The sequence below is a fragment of the Apodemus sylvaticus genome, chromosome 3, assembly GCF_947179515.1.
Source record: "Apodemus sylvaticus chromosome 3, mApoSyl1.1, whole genome shotgun sequence".
Taxonomy (NCBI): domain Eukaryota; kingdom Metazoa; phylum Chordata; class Mammalia; order Rodentia; family Muridae; genus Apodemus; species Apodemus sylvaticus.
The window spans coordinates 170,346,855-170,367,519 of NC_067474.1; the positions used below are offsets into that span (position 1 = coordinate 170,346,855).

Consider the following 20,665-nt stretch of genomic DNA (forward strand, 5'->3'; position numbering starts at 1 on the left):
GGACCCCATCCTGGACTCTTGTTCGTATGAAAGTCTCTGAGCAACTGTACTGCATGCCGGCTCTTCCCAGGCCATTATGGTATCACCACCCACTCCTCACGACTCCTGCGTGGACGCCTGGAAACCCAGGACAGCTCTAGTCAGGGCTTCCCCACTTCATTTTGTTACCTAGCCTGGGGAGAGGATGCTTTCTATTATACACTCTTGATCCATGTATCTGTAGCTAGGGAAGCCTGCTAGAGATGGGGGTCAATGAGAGCAAAGATGCAGCATGTGCCCCTATGGTGTACAGGTGAGAGCTGTCCACACACCATGGTGTGAATCCCTGAGTGCACAGGTCATTTCTGCACGTAGTGCTGGTTTTACTGTACACACCCATGGGCAGCCCTACACACTAGCCCAAGGATATTCCTATACATGCATATGGACACTTCTTCATACACTTTAGACACCCGCACACACCACAGACACCTGAACACACCATGGAACCCTGCACATAATACAGACCTTTGCATACACACATCTTGGTCCTTGATCCCTGCATACATCTTGGTCCCCTGCACACACCGTGGACGCCTATGTAATACTGCACAGGCATGTACACACCCCTGCATACACCATGGACACTTATACACACCCTGCACATGTGTGTGGGCAAGTTAAAGATGCTATAAAGAGCCTACTTTGTGTTGTAAAGAACCTACTTTGGTCCCGGACCACAGAGAACTCTCAGTTCTCTACCATGGTCTCAGAAAACAGCTGATGTTTTCCCATGATCTCTCCCGTCTAAGTCACTCTGCCTTGTCATCACCAAACATCGCTGTTGCAGATCTTACTGATGTGATGGCGGTCAGAAGCTCGTGCCAGCTGCCTTTACCCTGACTCCCTGGTCAGGAGCAGATGTGCCTGGCCTTTCCTAATGTCCAAAGTAGCCGTGTTAACCAGGCCCTTCCAGTTCACAGACTTCTCAGGTCCAGAGCCAGAGCCAGATTCCCAGTGTCTAAGGTACCAGTCTTATCTGTGCCCTGCACATATAAGCCCCCAGCAATAGTAATTCATTTTCTTCTTAATCTGGGGATGTGTAATGGGAGAGGCCCTAGAAGTTTCACTCGTGTGTTGGGAATCCCATGAGGCTGACGTGTTTCTAAATTATTTAAATAATGTTGTCCAGATGGTTGCCATCACCATGACTCAAATGATCAAAATATGCACACGAATTAAGAGAAGTGTGCAGGAGCCACACAGGTGTGTATTCTCCAGGCCTGAGTTCATATGACAAGGTTAGAAGCCACCATCAGTCCAGAAGCACTATATGTGTGTAGCCTGACCTGGTCCCCTCAGGGGCTGTGAACAGCTGATCATGAGGTAAGCTTGGGGCAAAGTTGCATAGACAGCATGGGGCGGTGGGGACTCTCCACAGACAAGGCCAGCAGTTAAGCCTCTGTCCTCAGCAGCAAAGATCCTGTTCTGGGACCAAACTGAGGTACAGGGCACTAGTCTGAACCCTCTGGAGCTATGCTTAACTATTAGTAGGGAGTCTTGACTGTCCCCACCCCCTTGTATTCACATGCTGCCCCAAGTCATCCTGCTGTCTCACAAGAACCCCTAAGCTGGGCCTCGTGTCCTCAAGGTTCATACACAGAGGGAATGACACCTAGCCTAGAGTCTAGTGGGGGGGGGGCGGGCGGTGGACAGAGTGACTTACAGTAGGACTTACTAGCTCATTGACAAACTAGAAGATACTCTCCTCTCTGCCTGGATGACGCCCCAGGAAGCTCCCTGGCTGACCAGTGCCCTTCTCCATAGTTCTTAAGTCCCTAGTTCAGCAAGCTTCATTGTGTATTCCCTTTCTATGTGTCTCTTGCAGGCTGAACAGGCAGCCTGGTGATACTGGCAGGCTGGGGGGGGGGGCGGGGTACAAGCTTCTCCTCCAACCTGGGTATCTCAATACTGGAGCTCTTCCTCCTCCCCCTCCTCCTCTCCCTCTTCCTCCCCCTCTTCCTTCTCCCTCTCTTCCTCTCCCTCCCCCTCCTCCTCTTCCTTCTCCCTTCCTCCCCTTCCACATCCTCCTCTCCCTCCCCTCTCTCTCTTCCTCCAAGAAGCTTTCTCTGAGCACAGTTATTCACACATGAGATGGCAAGGGCCAAGCTGTGCTCCTGGCCCCAGGTGTCCCTCTTGTTGGCTAAGAAAAGCAGAGGGTTGGACCAGTGACTGGGCCCCACCTCCCCTCAGCCCCCTACTAATGGAGGCTGGGCAAAGCATCAGGCAGGTTATTCTCTCCTGCCCAAATGTCTGGGAGCTAAAAATAAAGAGAAAGCCGTGCACATGGACCTGTGTGAGCCACCTGCAGAGCTATCGTATCAGCTGCGCTGAGCCCTTTAGGGGTGTGGGTGGAAACAAACACACCTCTGGAAACACAGCAGGAGCAGACCCTCTTCTGGAAGAGGTCCTCTTCCAGCCCTCCCAAGAGCCTTGGAAACAGAAGGGAGCCAATGGGAAGGAAGGGCAGGGGAGCGGAGGGAAGGTTCTCCAGACATCTCACCCTGCAGATGCCTTGCTCAGCTGCCACAGCCACCACAGCCAGCTGCTGGTCTGTCCTTCAAGCCTGGCTTGCTGCTCCCCAACAGTAGCACTCCGAGTGCACCATCTGACCCAGCCTGTCTGGCACCTGTCTTCACCCCCATCACATCTGCCAGGACAGTCTCTGAAGGCCATTATCTCTGTGCATTTCCCCATATAACTGAGACGCTTCAGATATCGGGCAGCTCCCAGGACTGCCTGGGCCCTGAGATGAGATCCTGCTATCTATCCCACCATCACCAATGAAACCCTCACCAAGGTAGACAATGCTCGAAGCTCCTCCAGGAGAAGCCTTAGAATACTTGCCCACATACAAATACTATGATAGTGTACATGAGTTTGCAAAGGTATCTATGCACATGTGTGAATGTGTGAATATTATATAAGTATGGGTAGAGGTGTGTGTGTATGTGTGTGTGTGTGTGTGTGTGTGTATGTGTACAGGTATGTGTGCAATTATGTGCACATGTGTGAGTGTTGTATAGTACGCGCACACAAGCATGCATATGTACATGTATGCATGCAGGTGTGTACAGAGGTGTACTTTTATATGGGTGTGCATGCAGGTGTGTTTGCACATGTATAAGCATTGTGCACAGGTGTGTTTAAATGCAGGGCTGTATGTGTGTGTGCTGGCATATGGAAAGGTACAGGCGTGTCTATAGATAGCTTTATAGGCATCGCTTTGTATACCAGTGCCTGTATATGCATAGCATCTATCTACTTCCATGGTCCTCACCCAGCTCACAGACTAGTTGTTGGAAGAATATATGTCAACAACAGAGGGCTCACCTTCTTGGCCTCTGCTTTGTGCCCAAGCTTCCCGGATGGGGATAGTGTGGAGACAGTGAAGTCATTGGGATCTTCACAGTCTCGGATCTTTGACTCCTTGATCAGAGAATCCAGTTTCTTCTTAGCAATGTTTTCCACACGCTTCCGATTGGTGGAGGCCTGCCACAGATCAGCCCGTTAGTGTCTGTCCCCATCCCAGTAAGCAGCCACCACAGTCCCTATACATACTCTGTGATTCTCAGAGCAGAGGCTGTGATTTGCCCTGGGCAGCAATGGGCAGCATTAAAACACAGATGCATGCAGTCTGTAAAGTAGTGTGGTTCTGCATGAGGGGCCCCAGAAGAGGAAGGTGGAACATTCTGAAGATAACTTAGGATCTGAGACTCACACACTGGCTGACATAAATGTTGAACAGCCAGAAGGGACAAAAACCTCTAACCCTGGCTGGGTGCAGTGAGGCCCTGATGTAATTGGAGCAATTGAAGGAGGACCTTAGTCTGCCGACATCACTCTTTGACAAGGCAAGCTCGGTGAAACTGTGATGTAGTTGGAACACTTGGGGGAGGACCTCAATCTGGGACATCAGGACCCCGTGTGCTCAGGATGGAGTAGTCCCCTTTAAGGATGTTGGTCCTAAGTTCTGCCACCACCCTGGGCCAGCCAGAGACATGTGCAGGCACACCGGAAGCCGGAAGAATCTGCTGTCTCAGGGCTTTCTAAAACAATTAGGCAGCGCTGGCCCGGAGGCCTTCTGCACAATTATTTTCCCATCTGATGACTCCTTGGGGGAAAATAAAGTCTCCGCTGCCTCATAGCGGCTGTGAGTGGTGGGTGAGCAATGCCCAGAAGAGAGATGTCAGTTACAAAGCCTTCCTCCACTTAGCTCCCCCCGGCACCCACCCTGACTGTTCAGGCTCCCTCCTCAGCCCTCAGCCCTGGGCCAGGCCAGCTGCTCTGTGGAATTCAGGAGGTCTCAGCACTGCAGCTGGCCCTTGGAGTTGGTACTGGTGCTGGGCATGGGGTAGCTAGGCATGGGCACTGGCCACTGAGAGTAGCCATCACAGTGCCTAGACATACACTGCGATTCTCAGCGCAGAGGCTGTGATTTGCCCTGGGCAGCTATAGACAGCACCGGATCCCAGATACATGTAGTCCCTAAAGTAGTGTCTATGTGAGGGACCCCAGAGGAGGAGGTCGGGGTGTTCAGAAGAGAACAGGATCTGGAACCCTGGCCGCCATATGTGTTTAGCAACCAGCAGGGACAAAGCAGACTGTGGAGGGAGCTGGCCAGGTAGCTGGGGTGCTCTGAGTCAGAGCATAGCAGGGACAGGTGTGGGTGCTGGTGGGAATGGTGTGCAGCTCAAGGCATACCCCTCAGTGCTGCCTCCACTCACTGATGGGCCAAGGAGTCTGCCTCAGCATCAAAAACAAAAAATCAGTCCAAGAGTCAGCTTAGCAATGGAAGCCAGAATGGGAAAACAGTAGGTGTGTGGCTGGCCTGCCTATTAGACATGAGAGCCCTCCCCTTCTCCCTGTCCCCCATCCCTCCCTCTCCCCCTCCCCTTCCCTGTCTCCCTCCTCCTTCTCTCCCTGCCTCACTCTCTCTTCCAAGGCAGGATTTCTCTGTGCAATAGCCCTGGCCGTCCTGGAACTCACTTTGTAGACGGGCTGGCCTTGAACTCACAGAGATCCATCTACTTCTGCCTCCCTAGTGCCCTAAGCTTTGTGCGTTGCAACATTTACTGAGTGTCCTCTCTTCCTGCTGCCAGCCTTCCTCACTCATCCTGGCAACCAGGACGAAAGGCTGCTCCTGGGATCCACAGGCTTCCCACCCGTGAAGGGACTCCAGCTAGCCTGAGCATGGCCAGTCTGGGTCCGGCAGGCCTTGCCCTTCTCCTCAGTTCCCTCTGCCTTGATAAAAACCATGAGATTACTTTCCTAAGGCTAGCCACTAAGGTCTGTTCCCTCATTGGTCCACTTCCTCCTCCTGAGGCTGACCACCAAGGCCCAGCTATCACAATACTGAAGTCCAGCAATCAGAAGTTCCCTTTGACTTGCAACATAGGGCTTCCTTTTTTTTTTTTTTTTTTTTTTAACATTTATAAACTGTCATTTGCCTATGGGCCACATCTGTCTCCTCTCTATCCAAAGACAGTCCTTTGTCTCCCAGGACAAATATACCTGGCCCCCTCCCCTGGCCCTTTCCCTTTCTCCCTCACCCTCTTTCTCCTGTCTTTGTCTCTGATTCCCTGCCCTCTCTCCCTCTGTGGCAAATAAATCTCCTTTGTGCTGAGAACTTGGTCTTGGGACTTTGGGGGCAACTCTGGTGCTCCCTCCAACCCTCAGGGCCTCAGCAGCAGAGCCTCTCGCTCCCACTCACATCCCCCTCAGCAGCAGAGCCTCTCGCTCCCACTCACATCCCCCTCAGCAGCAGAGCCTCTCGCTCCCACTCACATCCCCCTCAGCAGCAGAGCCTCTCGCTCCCACTCACATCCCCCTCAGCAGGCAGAGCCTCTCGCTCCCACTCACATCCCCCTCAGCAGCAGAGCCTCTCGCTCCCACTCACATCCCCCTCAGCAGGCAGAGCCTCTCGCTCCCACTCACACCCCCCTCAGCAGGCAGAGCCTCTCGCTCCCACTCACATCCCCGTTGAGGAGCTTGCAGTCGTCCTCAATCTCATCAGCACTGTCCTCGTCAGATACTTCACCTTCCTCTGCGTCCTCACTGATATTGGCAGGGAGCTTCTTCCCCTGGGGGAAGAGGTAGATAATGGGAGAAGCCCCAAGGGGAGACCAGGAAGCCAGTGGCTGGTACCCACCAGGAGCGGCTGCCGTAGGGAGGGGGCCTTTGCAAAGTTTCTTTTTGGAAGCCCGGGCCACAGGAGGGTTGTAACTGTGCAACCAGTTGGTGCTGTAGCAGCAGCACACAAGGGAAGTGGCTCGAGATGACACGTCCATCCAGAGAGTGAGTAACTCCCTCCCCCAAGTCTGTCCGTAGACACTGATTCTCCAGCTTGTCCCCAGGCCAGAGCCATCGCGCTGCTGGTCCCAGGACCCTCACCTTCACCAGGATCTTGCCCTTTAGCATCTGTGGAGAAGGAAGCATGGTGGCGTCTTCGCTGCTCACTGAGGAGAGGTCCAGCTTGTCCCCAAGGATGTCAGTCAGATACTGGGCCATCTTCTTCTGCTGAACAACGCTACAGTGGTTCTCAATGGACAGGATCACTGGGTACCTGTGGTTCCCAAGACAAGAGGAATAGGAGAAGGCCATGACCCACCCCAGAGATTGACTAGGTCCCACACCTGTAGGTATACAGGCCACCTGTACCATTGAATGTGGTATAGGTAATTAAGTAATTAGATAAAAGATCTGCCATCTGCTCTAAGAGGTGACCCACCAATAACTCTGAAAATTAAATAAATAGGTAGGAAAGAAGCTGACAAATTTTAGGGACCACTAAAGAGAGGACGAGGGGAAAAATATCAAAGGAAAGTACTCTGGGAAAGTAAAAAGTCATGATTTGAATATGGCATTACGAAATACTATGGAATGATGTATAATGATCTACACAATGAACGACCCCGGGGGTCCTGACCTAAGCCTGGCATGCACCATCAGGCAGAAGTTGCTACCCGCTCAGTGCACAGAGTGAAGAGTGTGGGTGGTGCTTTTTAAACACTGGTGCCTTATTTATTTTTAACTGTGTGTAATACACATTTGACTTTGATTCTTACTGAAAGGCAATCGTGATCTATTAAGAAAACCTAAGTGTCCAGAACAAGAAATGGGCAGTCATGTGATGTGGAAAAGACAGACACCAGGACAAAAAGAATTTTCTCCCCATTTCCCAGAAAGAAGACAGGCCTTTACGGAGAAAGATGACCGCTGGCTCACAGAAGCAGCCCCCTGTTGGCTACAGGACATCTGTATATCCCAGCTACCCTGGAGCTCCAACACCTCCTCAGGTGCACCCCTAAGAACTCTCCTGCTACACCCCCTGAAACCACATCTGTTTCCCAGATCCACCTGTCTATCCATTTCACCACTTCCTTTCCTGCCTCATAGTCTTGTTTAGCCAAGGTAATGTCTTCTATTTCCAGAAAACAAATTGGATTTTTTTTTTTTCAACAGTGTCCACAGCTGAGTGATGGCGAATTGAGTCTGGACACAGAGTAGCTTCCTGGGGGTAATTAGCGATAGAGCTTCCATGGGGTAGCTGAGATGAGAGATTGCCACAGTGTGTATGCAGGTAGGCTATAGTCACATGACCATCCTGTTATCCATTCTTACCTGTACCAGTCCCCATGGCTGAATTCCCTCCCCTGCTACTCTCCTCAAAGAACAACCTCTAAACAAAACCGGCCAGTTGTATAATACAGTCACTGCCCACTGGGAAACACAAGGGGAGAAGAAGAGAGTCCCAGGCCCTGGATGCCTTTCCCCTGCCTGCCTCTGGAGCCTCCACCCCCACCCTCCAGGAGACCCAGTCACTCACTCATTCTTAATGAAGGCATATTTGTTGATGGTTTCGATGACATCTTTGAAAAGGATCTTGGAGGTCAGAGTGTAGCCATGGTGGACAATGGGTTCCCCATCAGGCCCATCCCAGCAGTCCACTGTAGGCAAGAAGACCCTGGTTAGCCCCAGAGGCTTGGCTGTGTGAGCCTGGGGAGGCTTAGTCCCTGGGCTTCAAGAGTGGGGGTCTGTCTTCTCAGTGGTGAACAAAAGGGACTCTTCCTGAGACACCCCCTACCCCGTGGCATTAGGCCCAGCCCATTTCCCCGAAGGAGGTGCCATCTACAGTCGAGACTCTGCTCCTTGGTGCCAGTGCCAGAGGCAGAGTCCAGACAGGCTTACCCTCCACACAGCGGCAGCCGGCCTGCAGGACCCAGGCATACATGTCGACCCGGGACTGGGACATGAGCTGGTCACCCACGAGGTAGGTGTTGTGGGACGAGGTGATAAAGTAGTGACTCAGCGGCTGCGTCATGTCTTGGTGCACTCTGTGGTGCTCGGGGTTGAAGATGTCACCGGCGGGGCTCCTCGTGTAGTTGGTAAAGCCTGCGGTATACACAGGAGTGTGGCGGTGTATCTCTGTCACCGGGCTCAGCTCACGACTACCTGCCCCACAGGTGGAGTCCCCTGTGCAAGCATGCAGCTGCCCCAGCAGTTTCCCATCACTCCTTCCCTGCCGCCCCACCCCGGGGACAGCCGAATTGAGGGAAGCACCCACTCACCATCAATCCCCAGCACCCCTTTGCTCTTATTTTCCAGGCAAGGCTCAAACTGCTCGATGATGTTCTGACAGCTCTCCAGGGTCACACCACTCATCTAGGCCAAAGCAGAGGCACAAGCCTGGGGTAGTTTATTCATAGCATGGACTACCGCCAGGCAGCCTCCCCTTCCTCTCTTCAGTGTCGCCATCTCTTGCCCTTGTCTCTGCCATGACATTAGGGTGGGAAAGCCTGCAGGTGGGGGCCATCCCAAGGATAGTGTGCCAAAATGGTGAATGTTAATGATCGACTTCACAAAATGTGGAGTGGCTTGGGAAAGGGATCTCCCTGAGACTTCTTGTCTAGATCAGGCTGGCCGTTGGGGACTGTCTTGATTATGTTAATCGGGGAGGAAGACCCATCTTGTGGATGGGTCTTGTCATGGTTTGAATATGCTTGGCCCAGGGAGTGGCACTATTTGGAGGTATGGCCTTGTTGGAGTAGGTGTGGCCTTGCTGGAGTGGGTGTGGCCTTGGAGTGGGCATGGCCTTGTTAGAGTAGGCGTGTCACTGTGGGCCTAGGCTTTAAGACCCTCATCCTAGCTGTCTGGAAGCCAGTCTTCCACTAGCAGTCTTCAGATGAAGATGTAGAACTCTCAGCTCTGCCTGCACCATGTCTATCTGGATGCTGCCGTGTTTCCACCATGATGATAATGGACTGAACCTCTGAACCTGTAAGCCAGCTCCAATTAAATGTCCTTATAAATGTTGCCTTGGTCATGGTGTCTGCTCAAAGCAATAAAAGCCCAGGTCTGTTCCCCCAGGAAGGGGATCCTGGGCCATACGATGGAGGATGCCAGCTAAGCATGGAAGACATGCATCCCTTACTGGAGGCCCAGTTCCCTCAGGCTCCTGACTGACTTCCTGACCAAAGTGCACTATAACTTGGAATGTGAGCCAAATAAACCCTATCTCCCTTAAGTCACTTTTGCCAGTCTATTTTATCACAGCAACAGAAAAGAAACCAAGATGTTGGATTTGGGCCAGCCTTGCGGAGTAAAGCAGGGTCTGGCAATAACCCTGTAGGCCATAGTGCTGTGGAGGTAATCCAGGACCCAAACCTCAAATCCCAAGCCCACAGTTGCTATTCAGCAACCTAGTCCCCTCCCTGCTGTGGTGGGACATGGTCCACCATTATAAGGGAAACTCCGAGCATGTAGCTGGGGAAAACTGTGGGCCGTGAGCGGGTCCCAGCCAGTAACTAATCCCCTAAGCATGCCCTCCTCTTGGGAAAAGATCCAGGCAGACCCTGGCAGATAAGTCCAAGAGGCTGTTTCTCAAGGTGCCCCCAGGGGAGCCACATGCTACCCCCTATTGTCCATGGGACTGCCCTCTCCATAGGGCTGGGCCTTCCATCTCCTGTCATCAGAATGGGAAGTACCTTATCCATGCCCAGAGCTGTTCTAAAGTGGGGTGTGACTCTGGGGCTCTAGACATAAGTGGGGTAGGCAGCAGGGCAGTGATGTTGATTCCCTAATGGTGGACTGAGTTCCTGGGGCCAAGGTAAAAAGTTCTAGGGGTATTTAAGTGTTTGCTGAATGGACTGGTAATTGCAGAAGGCCACATGTGGAGCCAGGCAGGACATGTGACTATACCAAGATGCAAAAGAGTGGTTCTCAAAGATCAGGCAATGTAACCCCAGCTCATGAAATGCTCAGTATGAAATTTTTGTCAAGGGGAGGGGTGACCCTCTGAAGACTTTGGGTGGGGGACCCAGTGCCAGAATGGAGCCAACCAGATGCCCCTTCTGTATGTGAAGAAACTGTATGCTTCCTCACTTACCTGGCAGTGTCAGGGGCCCAACTCTACTCTGCTAGGAAGCTCAGAACACATGGTGGCAGAAGCTGAGGCTGGAGTTGAGGCCACACCCACCAGCCACACAGCTTCTGGCAGGGCCTCACCTTCTGCTCCACCTCCAGAAAGCGCTGCAGGTCAGAGGCATCCAAGTGGTCCTTGTGGTTGCTGTAGGTCAGCATGAGCAGGTAGAGGTCTCGGCGGGTGGACATCATCTTGTAGAAGGCGCAGAATTCATCAAAGCCTAGTGTCCCCTGACGGTCATCTGTGTCTGCCTCCTGTGACACCCAACCTCAGGTCACCTTCTATGCTGCAACCTTTCTACCAGCTTCCTTTCCTCTGCCACTACACACAACACCCCTCTCTCTCCTCTCACCAGAAAAGCACTGCGGCCCTTGAAAGCACAGATGGGAGCCACCCCTCCCTTATGCCTCGCAAGGCCAACCAGTAACCAAACCCTGTGGTCACCTACACTGGAGTCACCAACACCCTGCCTTGTGGGTGAAGCCTTCCACAGGCTCCTTCCACCTTGGGCTCTGTGCCTACATCTGCAGCTACAGTTGGCCACCTGCCCTCTGACAAGAGACACTCAGGGCCCCAAAGGGCCCCAGCAGTGTCCTGTATCAGGTATTGAGAGAAGTGTTCTTGCTCACTCTTTTCCCTTTGCAGAGAAAAGGACTCATAAGATACCCCCAGGATCTGTTCCACAGGATGCCCAAGGAAGCCACGACATCTTCCCAGCCTTTACAGACAGAAGGAAAAACCACCACAGGTGCCATTACCTAGGATTCAGTGCATATCCCAGGCCCAGGCCAGGGGAAGACTCCAAAAATAAGGGTACCAGGGCTTTATAGTGGCCCAAAGGATCTCAAGAGTGTCTTAGGAAGGACTCTGTGGGAGGGGTTGCTTCAGTTCTATGAACTCTAAAGACTGGGTTTAGTTCTATAAGGGCCTGCTAGGTGAGGTGGGTGAGCTCACATTTGCGTGGAGGTAGCAGCCCTGAACTGGTATTCACTGTAAAGGGTTTATCCCAAAGGGACGGATGCTCACTGTTGAGTGACAGTACTCAGTATTTGGATGCAGGGTTGGTGTGGCCCAGATGACTCAGGATCACCACAGGGACCAAAGAGGCCCAGGCCACAGCTTACACAAAGTAGCTGCTTTTGGCTACCTTGTGGGTTCTTTCTTCTTCTACCTTTTCAATCCTCTAACATTAGATAGGCGAGGAAGAAGAATAGAGATAAAAAGAAAGAGATCTCTGAATAAAGTCGGGGGTCAGAAAGGGGTCAACGTTATCCTTAGACTGCTTTCTGCTGATTAGGGGCCTTTGAGTTTAGAGTTCCTTGGAGCAAGTTAGATCTCTGCCGTCATGATAGCTAATTTCTTCTTCTTCACATATGACTACTTAACAAACTATGGCCAACAGCAACCAACCATGCCTCTCTGAGCCCTGGCATTTTTATACCCTCTGAAAAGTCCCCAGAATTCTACACACGATTGCAGGAACTATCCACAGCTGGCGAAATCACGTCCCCGCTAGAGCGTGAGGCAAATCACAGTCAGCAGCTGTGAGGCTGCCCCACATCCCTCACCTGGGATTAAAATGAAAACATATTCTTATACAATTTGTGTGTGTGTGTGTGTGTGTGTGTGTGTGTGTGTGTGACACAGGAGAGCTGTCAGGCCATAAGTGTGTGTGTACATTTGTGTGTGTGTGTGTGTGTGTGTGTATGTGCATGCGTGGGGAGGCAGACATAGCAAAATTGTCAGGCCATGAGCATATGTGTCCATGTGAGTGTATGTGTGTGTGTGTGTGTGTGTGTGTGTGTGTGAGTGTGTGCCTGTGTGTGCTTCTGTGTGCATGTAGGGGGGAGGACAGACACAGTAAAGCTGTCAGGCCATGAGTGTGTGTGTGTGTGTGTGTGTGAGTGTGTGTGTGAGTGTGTGCCTGTGTGTGCTTCTGTGTGCATGTAGGGGGGAGGACAGACACAGTAAAGCTGTCAGGCCATGAGTGTGTGTGTGTGTGTGTGTGTGTGTGTGTGAGTGTGTGTGTGAGTGTGTGCCTGTGTGTGCTTCTGTGTGCATGTAGGGGGGAGGACAGACACAGTAAAGCTGTCAGGCCATGAGTGTGTGTGTGTGTGTGTGTGTGTGTGTGTATAACACACATGCACTTGTTAGGGGCAATCCTGGCACCATGCTCACAGAAACCCCTTTCTAGACTACAGCAAGAAAATGAGGTCAAAGATCTGGGTTTGCTGGCTCAGCCCATCCTGCCCCAAACAGGGACCTGCTAACGTAAGAGTTTCTCTCCAATGGAGGCTCCCAGAAGACAGAACTGATTACAGACAATAAAGGTCATGTTTGTCTGAAGGATGCATTTTCATAATTCCTAACAGCAGGGTGGTTGGGGGGTCACAGCAAAGTGGGGTGGCCAATGAGAGCTACGGCATCATGCCAGTCCAGCTCCTTGATGGACCATGTGTGCCTTTAAGGCTGGGGATTATTGGAGACCAACAAGTGACTGGCTGCATTTGAGTGCCTACTCTTTGTGTCCACTCTACCTAGGTATGGCCTATGCGCAGTGCTCGGTGCCCTGCCCCACAATCACCAGAGCAGCACCTGGCACAGTGGCCAAGAGGTGACACCCCAAAGTCCCTGGCTACTTACCTGTGAGGTGACCACGCCCCTGTGGTGACTCCCTGCAGCTCAGGCCTGGATAGCCACTCCCAGCTTCCCATCTATAGCCCGGAAGGTATTCCCACGGGGGACACAAGCTATCACGCTCAGCACTACTCACCCTGAACATCTGTTTCACCCTCTGCCGGGGCAGGTTCACGTTGAGTTTATGTAGCAGCTGCAGAACCTCACTGATGCTCAGGCTGCCGTCCCCATTCTTGTCAGCCTCATCAAACGTCTGCTTCAGCCACTTTGGGGCTGAGTTAGGGGCCAACACAGTCCATGGGCCTGACCTGGCCTGCTCCTCCCTCTAGCCTAGGAGGCAAGGAACAAGAGTCCCCAGCCCAAGCACCCCTTCTTATCTTCCCTTCATTGGGAGACCCTACCCAGGTGGATAGTGGAGGGGGATCTGTCCCCACCCCTGGAGCCCAAGGATATTGGTCCCTGGTACGCTGGCGACGGGCTAGGCTGTCTTCATCGCTGATGCCAGCCATGAGGTAGCGAAGACCGGTGACCCAGGTACGTGCCTCTTCCCCGCTGGGTGAGACCAAGTCCAGAGACTCTCGGTGGCTGCCATGGTAGATGCTGAAGCAGCAGTTGGGGTCGAAGCTGCTGTCCGGATAGCGCTGGAAGATTTCAGACTGCCGGCCCTCACTCACCTCCTGGATGGAGTCGATGGAAACTGCAGCAGGCAAGTCAGAGGATTCCGGGTCATCAGTGACCCAAGTGTTCCCCAACTCTTTAGGCCCAGAACACCCTGAGTTAAGCAGATTGCAACCTTGCTTTCAATGTCTGACACCCCAATTTAACACCTCCTCACTGAACCCATGCTTAGAGGGGCCCCCATGCCCCTCTGTCCTCCAGTATACTCAGCTAACCCCCTTATTCCACTCTGCTGACTGTAAGTCTTCCCCCTTTAGTAAGAAAACACACACGCATATGCACCAAGGAAAATAAGAGAGAGGTACTTGTCCCCAACTAGCAGTCGGGCACCTGGCTATCCCAGGACTGAGCTTCTTTTGGAGGTGCACATTGAGACATCAAGAGCAACCCACTCCACCTGTCAAACTCTAACCGGCTCATCTCTCCATTCCAAAAAGCACCTACACTGGGTACAGCTAGATCCTGCAGCCGCAGTAACAAGTCCAGCAGTACAGGTGAGAAGCCAGGTGTACGTAGCCAGCAGCTGCAGCTCAACTCACAGGTGTGCTTGGGTGGCGGGGGTATCAGCATGCCCTGCTGAAGTCTCTTCCTCACCCCAGCTCAGGGGACCCTCTGCTCAGATCAGTCTCTGAGAAGATGAGTCGCTTGCTGCCTTTAGACTCTGTCCTGACATCTCTGTAGGAGTCCCTCACAGAGATACAGCCCATGGGTGGCCAGGGTCCCCTTCTGGGCACCATATATCCCCTGTTCTGTACTTTTCCTTTCTCAAGCTCCCTGGCACGAGATGGGCTCCAGCTTGGTGCAGAGACCGGCATCCCACCTACTCCTCTCTGCACTGAGTTCCAAGGAGGCCCTGCACTGGGCCTTCAGGGAGGTCAAGATGGAAAGCTGAAAAGGTTGCTGTTCCTCAGCTTATTCTTACCATTACTTTGGGGAGGGTAACGGGGGAGGAGGTGCTCCCTGGCTCATCAATGCTCAGCTACCAGGAAACAGACTGTTTTGCCAGCCCCTTGTCAGGGTTTCCCCCTGGATGCTCAAATTCCAGGAACACCTCTGGACTGGACACCAGACTCTGCCTGTGTAGCCTTGAGGCAACTCCACTGCCCTCAGGCCCAAGGCAGAGCCAGTCTACACTGGCAGTCTACATGGAAGCCACCTGGTCCAGGATGACTTCACCTTGGGGCTCTTTCTCCCATGGACCCTCCAGCGTCCTATCATAGCTACTGTCTCCTGGGACTCCGTAGTGGTACCCTCGGTAACAGTTGGGCTGAAGCCTACCCTGGCACACCTGGTGCTGCTGTTGGCAAAGCCAGAGGGACCTTAGAACTTTGCTTCTCACAGCGTACAAGACTCTGGTGTCTCTCCCTGAGAGGGGCCCCAGACTCATCCTTTCCAACTCTGACGACCTGCTCCATGAGAGCTGTGCAATCCAAGTGACCCCTGAAAACCACATCAGGTGCTCTGACCCAGGCTGCCTTGGGGTCCCAGCCTGCCTTCAGTGCTCCTGACTGTGTAGGCTTCTGCAGTTTCGGGACAGACTCATTCCTCTTGGCTGGTCTGATAGCCCTTTGGACCTCTGCTCTACATTTGATATGGGGCAATGCACTAGACCATCCAGTCTCCATGGAGTCCCAGATCCTTGCCCAAAGCCCTTGGTCAAGGGCTGTCTGACTTTGTTCCAGAGCCCACTGCAGAAACTCCAGACCACCAAAGCCTAGTGATGACCAGAAGAGCATCTCATCAGGGCCTTACACCCATATCATTGTCTGGGAGGCCTCCCTGTCCTGTGCTCCCCAGGCTGGGGCCTACCCATCCCGTCCTGTGCTCCCTAGGCTGGGACCTACCCATCCCCTCTCCTGTGCTCCCCAGGTTCAGGCCTACCCATCTCCTGTCCTGTGCTCCCCAGGCTGGGGCCTACCCATCCCCTTCCCTGGGTTGCTGACTTACTCTTGGCTTTCTCGTTCTTGCGTGAGGGCCGCCATCGGAGGCAGGAGCGGTGCTCATCCAGGTAGTAGAAGCGGACCAATCCCTTGGAGCTGCCCCGGAGCTTCACCATCTGGGTCCCCTCCTGCATGGCGCTCATGCATCTCTCCACTAGACACAGGTGGACACACGACAGAGGCAGGCAGGCAGACAGACAGACAGAAGCTATGAGGGCCCTGGTAACTTCACCTCTCTCCAAAGGGCCTGTGTGGTCCTGTCCAAGCATGGGACAGGCGGGTTACTATTCCTTCTCTGTTGGACCCAGGCCACTGGAGGTGGGTTGAGGCACCAGGGAAGACATTTGGCATTGGCCTGTCCCCCTGACACTGGACCAGTCCGAAAAACCACTGAGATCCCAAGTGACCTTCGCTCAGATTGTCAAGCAGTCAGAGACTGAGACCAAAGGCCAGACCGGTCGGCACAGGGACTCTCAGACTGGGCATAAGGTGGACCTAGGCACCATGCACTGAGCCTGGCAGCTAGCCCCTGACACGGGCCACTCCTGACAGCCTACTGCCCCTTCGGTGGCATCACCCGGGCAGCCGGGTCAGCAGGAAGCCCTGTAGGAAGGCACAGAGCGGGGAGGCTGAGGTGCTGGGTTCAAGTTCATAGCCTACTCTCCTACCCTTGAGCCACCCGCCTCCTTTGTCAACTAGGCCTCCTGTCCTGGGAAAAGGTCCACAGGTTCCAGAGAGTCCAGGCCAGACCTAAGCCTATATGCACAGGAAACCCAGGAGCCAGGCTGCCACATCTCCTGAGTGCAGACAATGAAGCATCCGCAGATGAGAGGTGCAGAAAACCACGGGTATTGCCGGGTCAGATGGCTTTCTGGAGGAAGCTCTTATTGGCCGTAAGCAGAGAGGAAGTGTAGGCATGGAGTGGATGGTCAAAGTAGACAGGGCTCTCTCCGGGTCACAGCCAGTGGGGATACAGGTGTGGCTGCCCCGTGCATTTGAGGTAGGGTTTGCAGAGAGTGCTCTAGAATCCTCATGTGGTTCTAGAATAGGGCAACTGAATGTGCGCCTTCTACTGCTGGAGCGAGGAACTGCAAGTGAATTAAGCACCCATGACCAGTGCCTCTGCAGTTCCTGATGCAAACTGGACCCTTCTACTGACCACCCAGCAGCCCTTTCCTTTGTCCCACGGCTCAAGGTACAGGGCCTCTCTGACACCATCTAGAGGTCATAGTGTCTACACCTGCATGCCTCCATAACTACCCTGAAGGTATCACTGCCCCTCAAAATTCCAAGGCCCCCCGCCCCAGAAAGAGCTCTAAAGCCACCTGAGCCGCCCCCACCCCCAGCACGTACAACCGGGGCTTCTGGCTCCAGCTCGGCCTTGCCTCCTTCCCGCTTGAAGCTCGCCCTCCGAGCTCTGCTAAGGAGGCGGAGAGGGTCTCTGGCTGGGGACAAAGAGGCAATGTTTCCGGACCTGGATATCCCAGAGGAAAATGCAAAGGAATTGGGATGTTGGTGTGGAGAAGGAGGGATCCCAGGCCTTTTGCAACCCCAGGGGCAGCCCTAACTTCCCTAGGAAGCTATGCATCCTGTGGCCCCAAAGGGCTTGGCCAGTCCCCAGGAGGGACCTGGTTTTTGCCCTTTCTTACCTAGAAGGCTGAGCTGCCATCGTGGTGACACGACCACACTCCCTCCAACCCAGAGAAGCACCTCTGCCAGGCAAGCCACGGTTCCTGTGGTCCGGCTGGCAGCAGATGGCTGGGGACCAGGCATATCCAAGTGGTAGCTGGAAGCTTCCTCCCCAGAGCCAAAAGGGACCTTCCGCAACAGCCCGAGCAGAGGTGGCAGCTGGCACAGGGGCTCCTCAGGAATTCCCTTCTCTCCACCTTTTTGTCTTCCTCCTTGTAGCCCACTGAAGCCCCCCAAGGGCTGTCCCCAGGTCCCACTGGCATTGACCCAACTGCTACCTGCAGCCCTGGACGGTCCCCAAGCCAGTCCACCCATCCTCGAGAACCCCCAGGCCTATTTGAAGAAGATGAATGTCAGGAGTGGGGGAGCTGCCAAGCCTCGCCCTGCCATCCTTGGCCAATCCACAGAGTAATCCTCCTGGATTCAGCCCAGCTGGACAAAGGATTTAGGCCAGGGGAGTGCCCAGCTGCCAGCTCAGAGCAGGCTGTTCCACGTCCGAGCCACCAGACTCACACTTGAGGCTGAGGCAAGGTGACAGGTCAGACATGGGACCCTCCTGGGACATAAAACAGTGGCTACAAGACCAGGAGAGGGGGCCTCTGGGAGGACACCCCCTCCAGGAGGATCTGTCTGTCCTTAGGTTTGGTCCTACATAGGGCTGTCTTCCTAACCCTGCCCATCCAGAGCTGGTATCTGTGTCTCTGTTTCAAGCTCTCACTTCCTCCTGCTTGAAATCCTTGCATATAGGGACCTCCAACTTGATCCCCACAGTGTGGTAGTGGGCTGGTCCACAGGTGGGACAAAAAGCAATAGCATGCTGTCCCAAAACCTAGACCCAAGAACCCAGTCTACTTTAGCTGGAGGCCAGAGCTAAGCCAGCACAGGGCCAGCTACTTTGACCTTTCTACTTTGACCTCCGGCATAGGAAGGATAATGTAGGTTCCCTGAGCCTTGTGCAGATCCCACTCCAAATCCCAGCCCTTCCCTATCCCCAGCTGCTCTCTCCTATGCCCACCAGAACCAAAGCTGTGGAGATATCCCATTACTCAGGGTACATTATCACTGTATTCTGCACCCAAGGCTGGGCATATCTGGGCATCCAGATGCCTCATGGCCATCTCCTGACAGGGAAGGGAGCCCAGGCCCAGGGAGGACCTAACCTCCTACCAGGACACTGGCCACGACTCCACACCAGCCATAAGCAACTATTTGGGGCCACTGAGCATTTAAGACATGCTCATCACATATTCAACATTTCATGGCTTATTCACGGCAACTACAGGGGGAAGAGATCGTAAGAATGGGAGGTAGGATTTCATATCACTTCACTGCCTCAGGATCGTGGGCACCCCGACTTCTTCCCTAACCAGGCTTCTGTTTCTGTAAAAGGACAGCACATCCTGGGAGTGCTTGCTAAGGGGCTCCACATCCAACAGTTATGTCACCCCGCTTCACAAAGTAGCCTGGGTGCTCCTGCCCGAGCCACCCTCTTGACCCTGGCCGGCCTGCTCATGTGTCCTGGACAACAGGAAGCTCTGTCACAAGGAATCAGGACCCACTAAGCCAGATCCAATATAATCAACTCACAGCCAAACCAGGATCCAATTAGGAGCCTTGGCCAGAGGCCTTGCTGACTGGAGGTCGACAGGCAGCCTGCCCTTTCTGCCACAAATTAGCTTAAGGAACCATTTAAAGCTAGGACAGGAAGTAGCACAGCCCTGGTGCTCCCCAGGGAGACAGGCCACAGGTGGCCCTGGTGGCATGGTCACCTGTGTAGGTAAAGCCTGGGATCCCTGGTGAGCAGTAGGCAAAAGCTGGGGTTAAAAAAAAAAATCAAGTATCAGGAAGACCATGGGGGCTGCTAAGGCTGGGCAAGATGGGACAGGCGCTCTTAATGCTCCACCCTGGATGATATTTATGCTGTCCACATTCCAACAGCCCTCCCTAGGCCTCCAGTGACTTAGCCACTGCACTTCCCATTTGGTACACACACAGACACACACACAGACACACACACAAAAAGACACACACACATGCACATGCACACACCATCAATGCCAGAATTTCCAGATTTCCTGCTCTCTCTAGCGTACCCTACCTTTGGACACACTTGCTCTTCTCTTTCCTGAGCCTAGCCCAGTATAGGGCCACTCATGCTCCCCAAATCTCTCCAGGACTAGCTACCTCTACCCTCTCCCCCTCTCCGCTTTTAGCCATCCACCAGTCTCCCATCATCAGCCAGGAGTTAGGTGCCCAGATGGCTCCAGGAGGGGTGAAGATCCAGTGGCACTAGCAACCCCAGTGGAGGACCCAGAGCACTGCACTCCAGACTCCCCGACCCTCCTGGTGGCCCCAGGCCATAATCCTCTGCATACTAGGCTGGCAGAGACCCAGCTAATCCTCCCTCACACCCAGCTCAACTCTGGCAGTAAGGCCTCTTCCGCTCTCCCGAGTAGCCCTGCCCACTTCTGATACTGCAGAAGACAGGTGTGGGCATGGCACTTCAGCCACTGAGCAAGCCAGTGCCCCAGGCTGAGACTACAGAGGACAAGCTACCATGCCCACAGTGTGGTCAAGCAGAGCAGGAGCCCAGGTAACCGGCCACACAGGACTCAAGCCCACTAACGGCAGGACTGAATTTGACCACCTAGCCACCCAGGCAGGGTGGAAAGCTCAGACATACACCCCAAACCCCTGCCACCGAGACAAGGGCGGCCTTTTCCAGAAGAGTTACCTGTAATGGATGGAAGGAATATCTCCATCCTGCCCTCTCCGATGCCCCGAGGACCCCATATCTATACAGGGCCATACTTAGGACCCAGGTCCAGGGATGGGTAAGGCTCCCACCTGCTGTCTGGGGGTTGATTGGGCCACCCTCAGAGACCAGAGGTAGTCAGCTCCCATATTAAAGTCACAGAGGGACTCTGGGACCCCAGAGTTTCTTTCATAGTTAGGCTATGCTTAGCCACACCTGCTGTCCATTACAGCTAGACTCTAGAGCACCCTGATCCCCCCAGAAGTTCTTGGGGATCCTGGGGAGCCAAAATGTGCAGCTTCCAGAAAGGTGAAAATATCTACTACCTTGGTCCTCACCCAGGTTGCTCAGGCAGGAGTCGCCTGCGACCTCCCTGACTTGATGCCATGATGTACCAACCCCACAAAGTCTTATGTGGGAAAGGAACAGGTACATTTGGTTGCTTACCAGAAGAGGCACACCTCTCCCAGCTGCCCACCCCCAGGACAGGAAGCTCCTGAACTC

The 20,665-nt window shown here is 53.6% G+C and overlaps 1 protein-coding gene across 2 annotated transcripts in view; it reads right to left on the reverse strand.

Moving 5' to 3' along the window:
- Plch2 (phospholipase C eta 2) overlaps positions 1 to 17,776 on the reverse strand; it is a 28,709-nt gene extending 10,933 nt beyond the window's left edge. Inside the window, exons 1-11 of one of the 2 annotated variants that reach the window (XM_052178342.1) lie at positions 17,367 to 17,776; positions 15,725 to 15,871; positions 13,534 to 13,796; positions 13,236 to 13,364; positions 10,546 to 10,716; positions 8,610 to 8,703; positions 8,230 to 8,433; positions 7,868 to 7,988; positions 6,433 to 6,604; positions 6,015 to 6,122; positions 3,373 to 3,531 (exon numbers count right to left, since the gene is read on the reverse strand). In XM_052178342.1, coding sequence (XP_052034302.1) covers positions 3,373 to 3,531; positions 6,015 to 6,122; positions 6,433 to 6,604; positions 7,868 to 7,988; positions 8,230 to 8,433; positions 8,610 to 8,703; positions 10,546 to 10,716; positions 13,236 to 13,364; positions 13,534 to 13,796; positions 15,725 to 15,871; positions 17,367 to 17,721 — 1,923 coding nt within the window. In that variant the 5' untranslated portion in view covers positions 17,722 to 17,776. The remainder of the gene's footprint in view (positions 1 to 3,372; positions 3,532 to 6,014; positions 6,123 to 6,432; positions 6,605 to 7,867; positions 7,989 to 8,229; positions 8,434 to 8,609; positions 8,704 to 10,545; positions 10,717 to 13,235; positions 13,365 to 13,533; positions 13,797 to 15,724; positions 15,872 to 17,366) is intronic. The other variant, XM_052178341.1, reaches the window with a different exon arrangement.
- Positions 17,777 to 20,665: the final 2,889 nt, after the last annotated feature.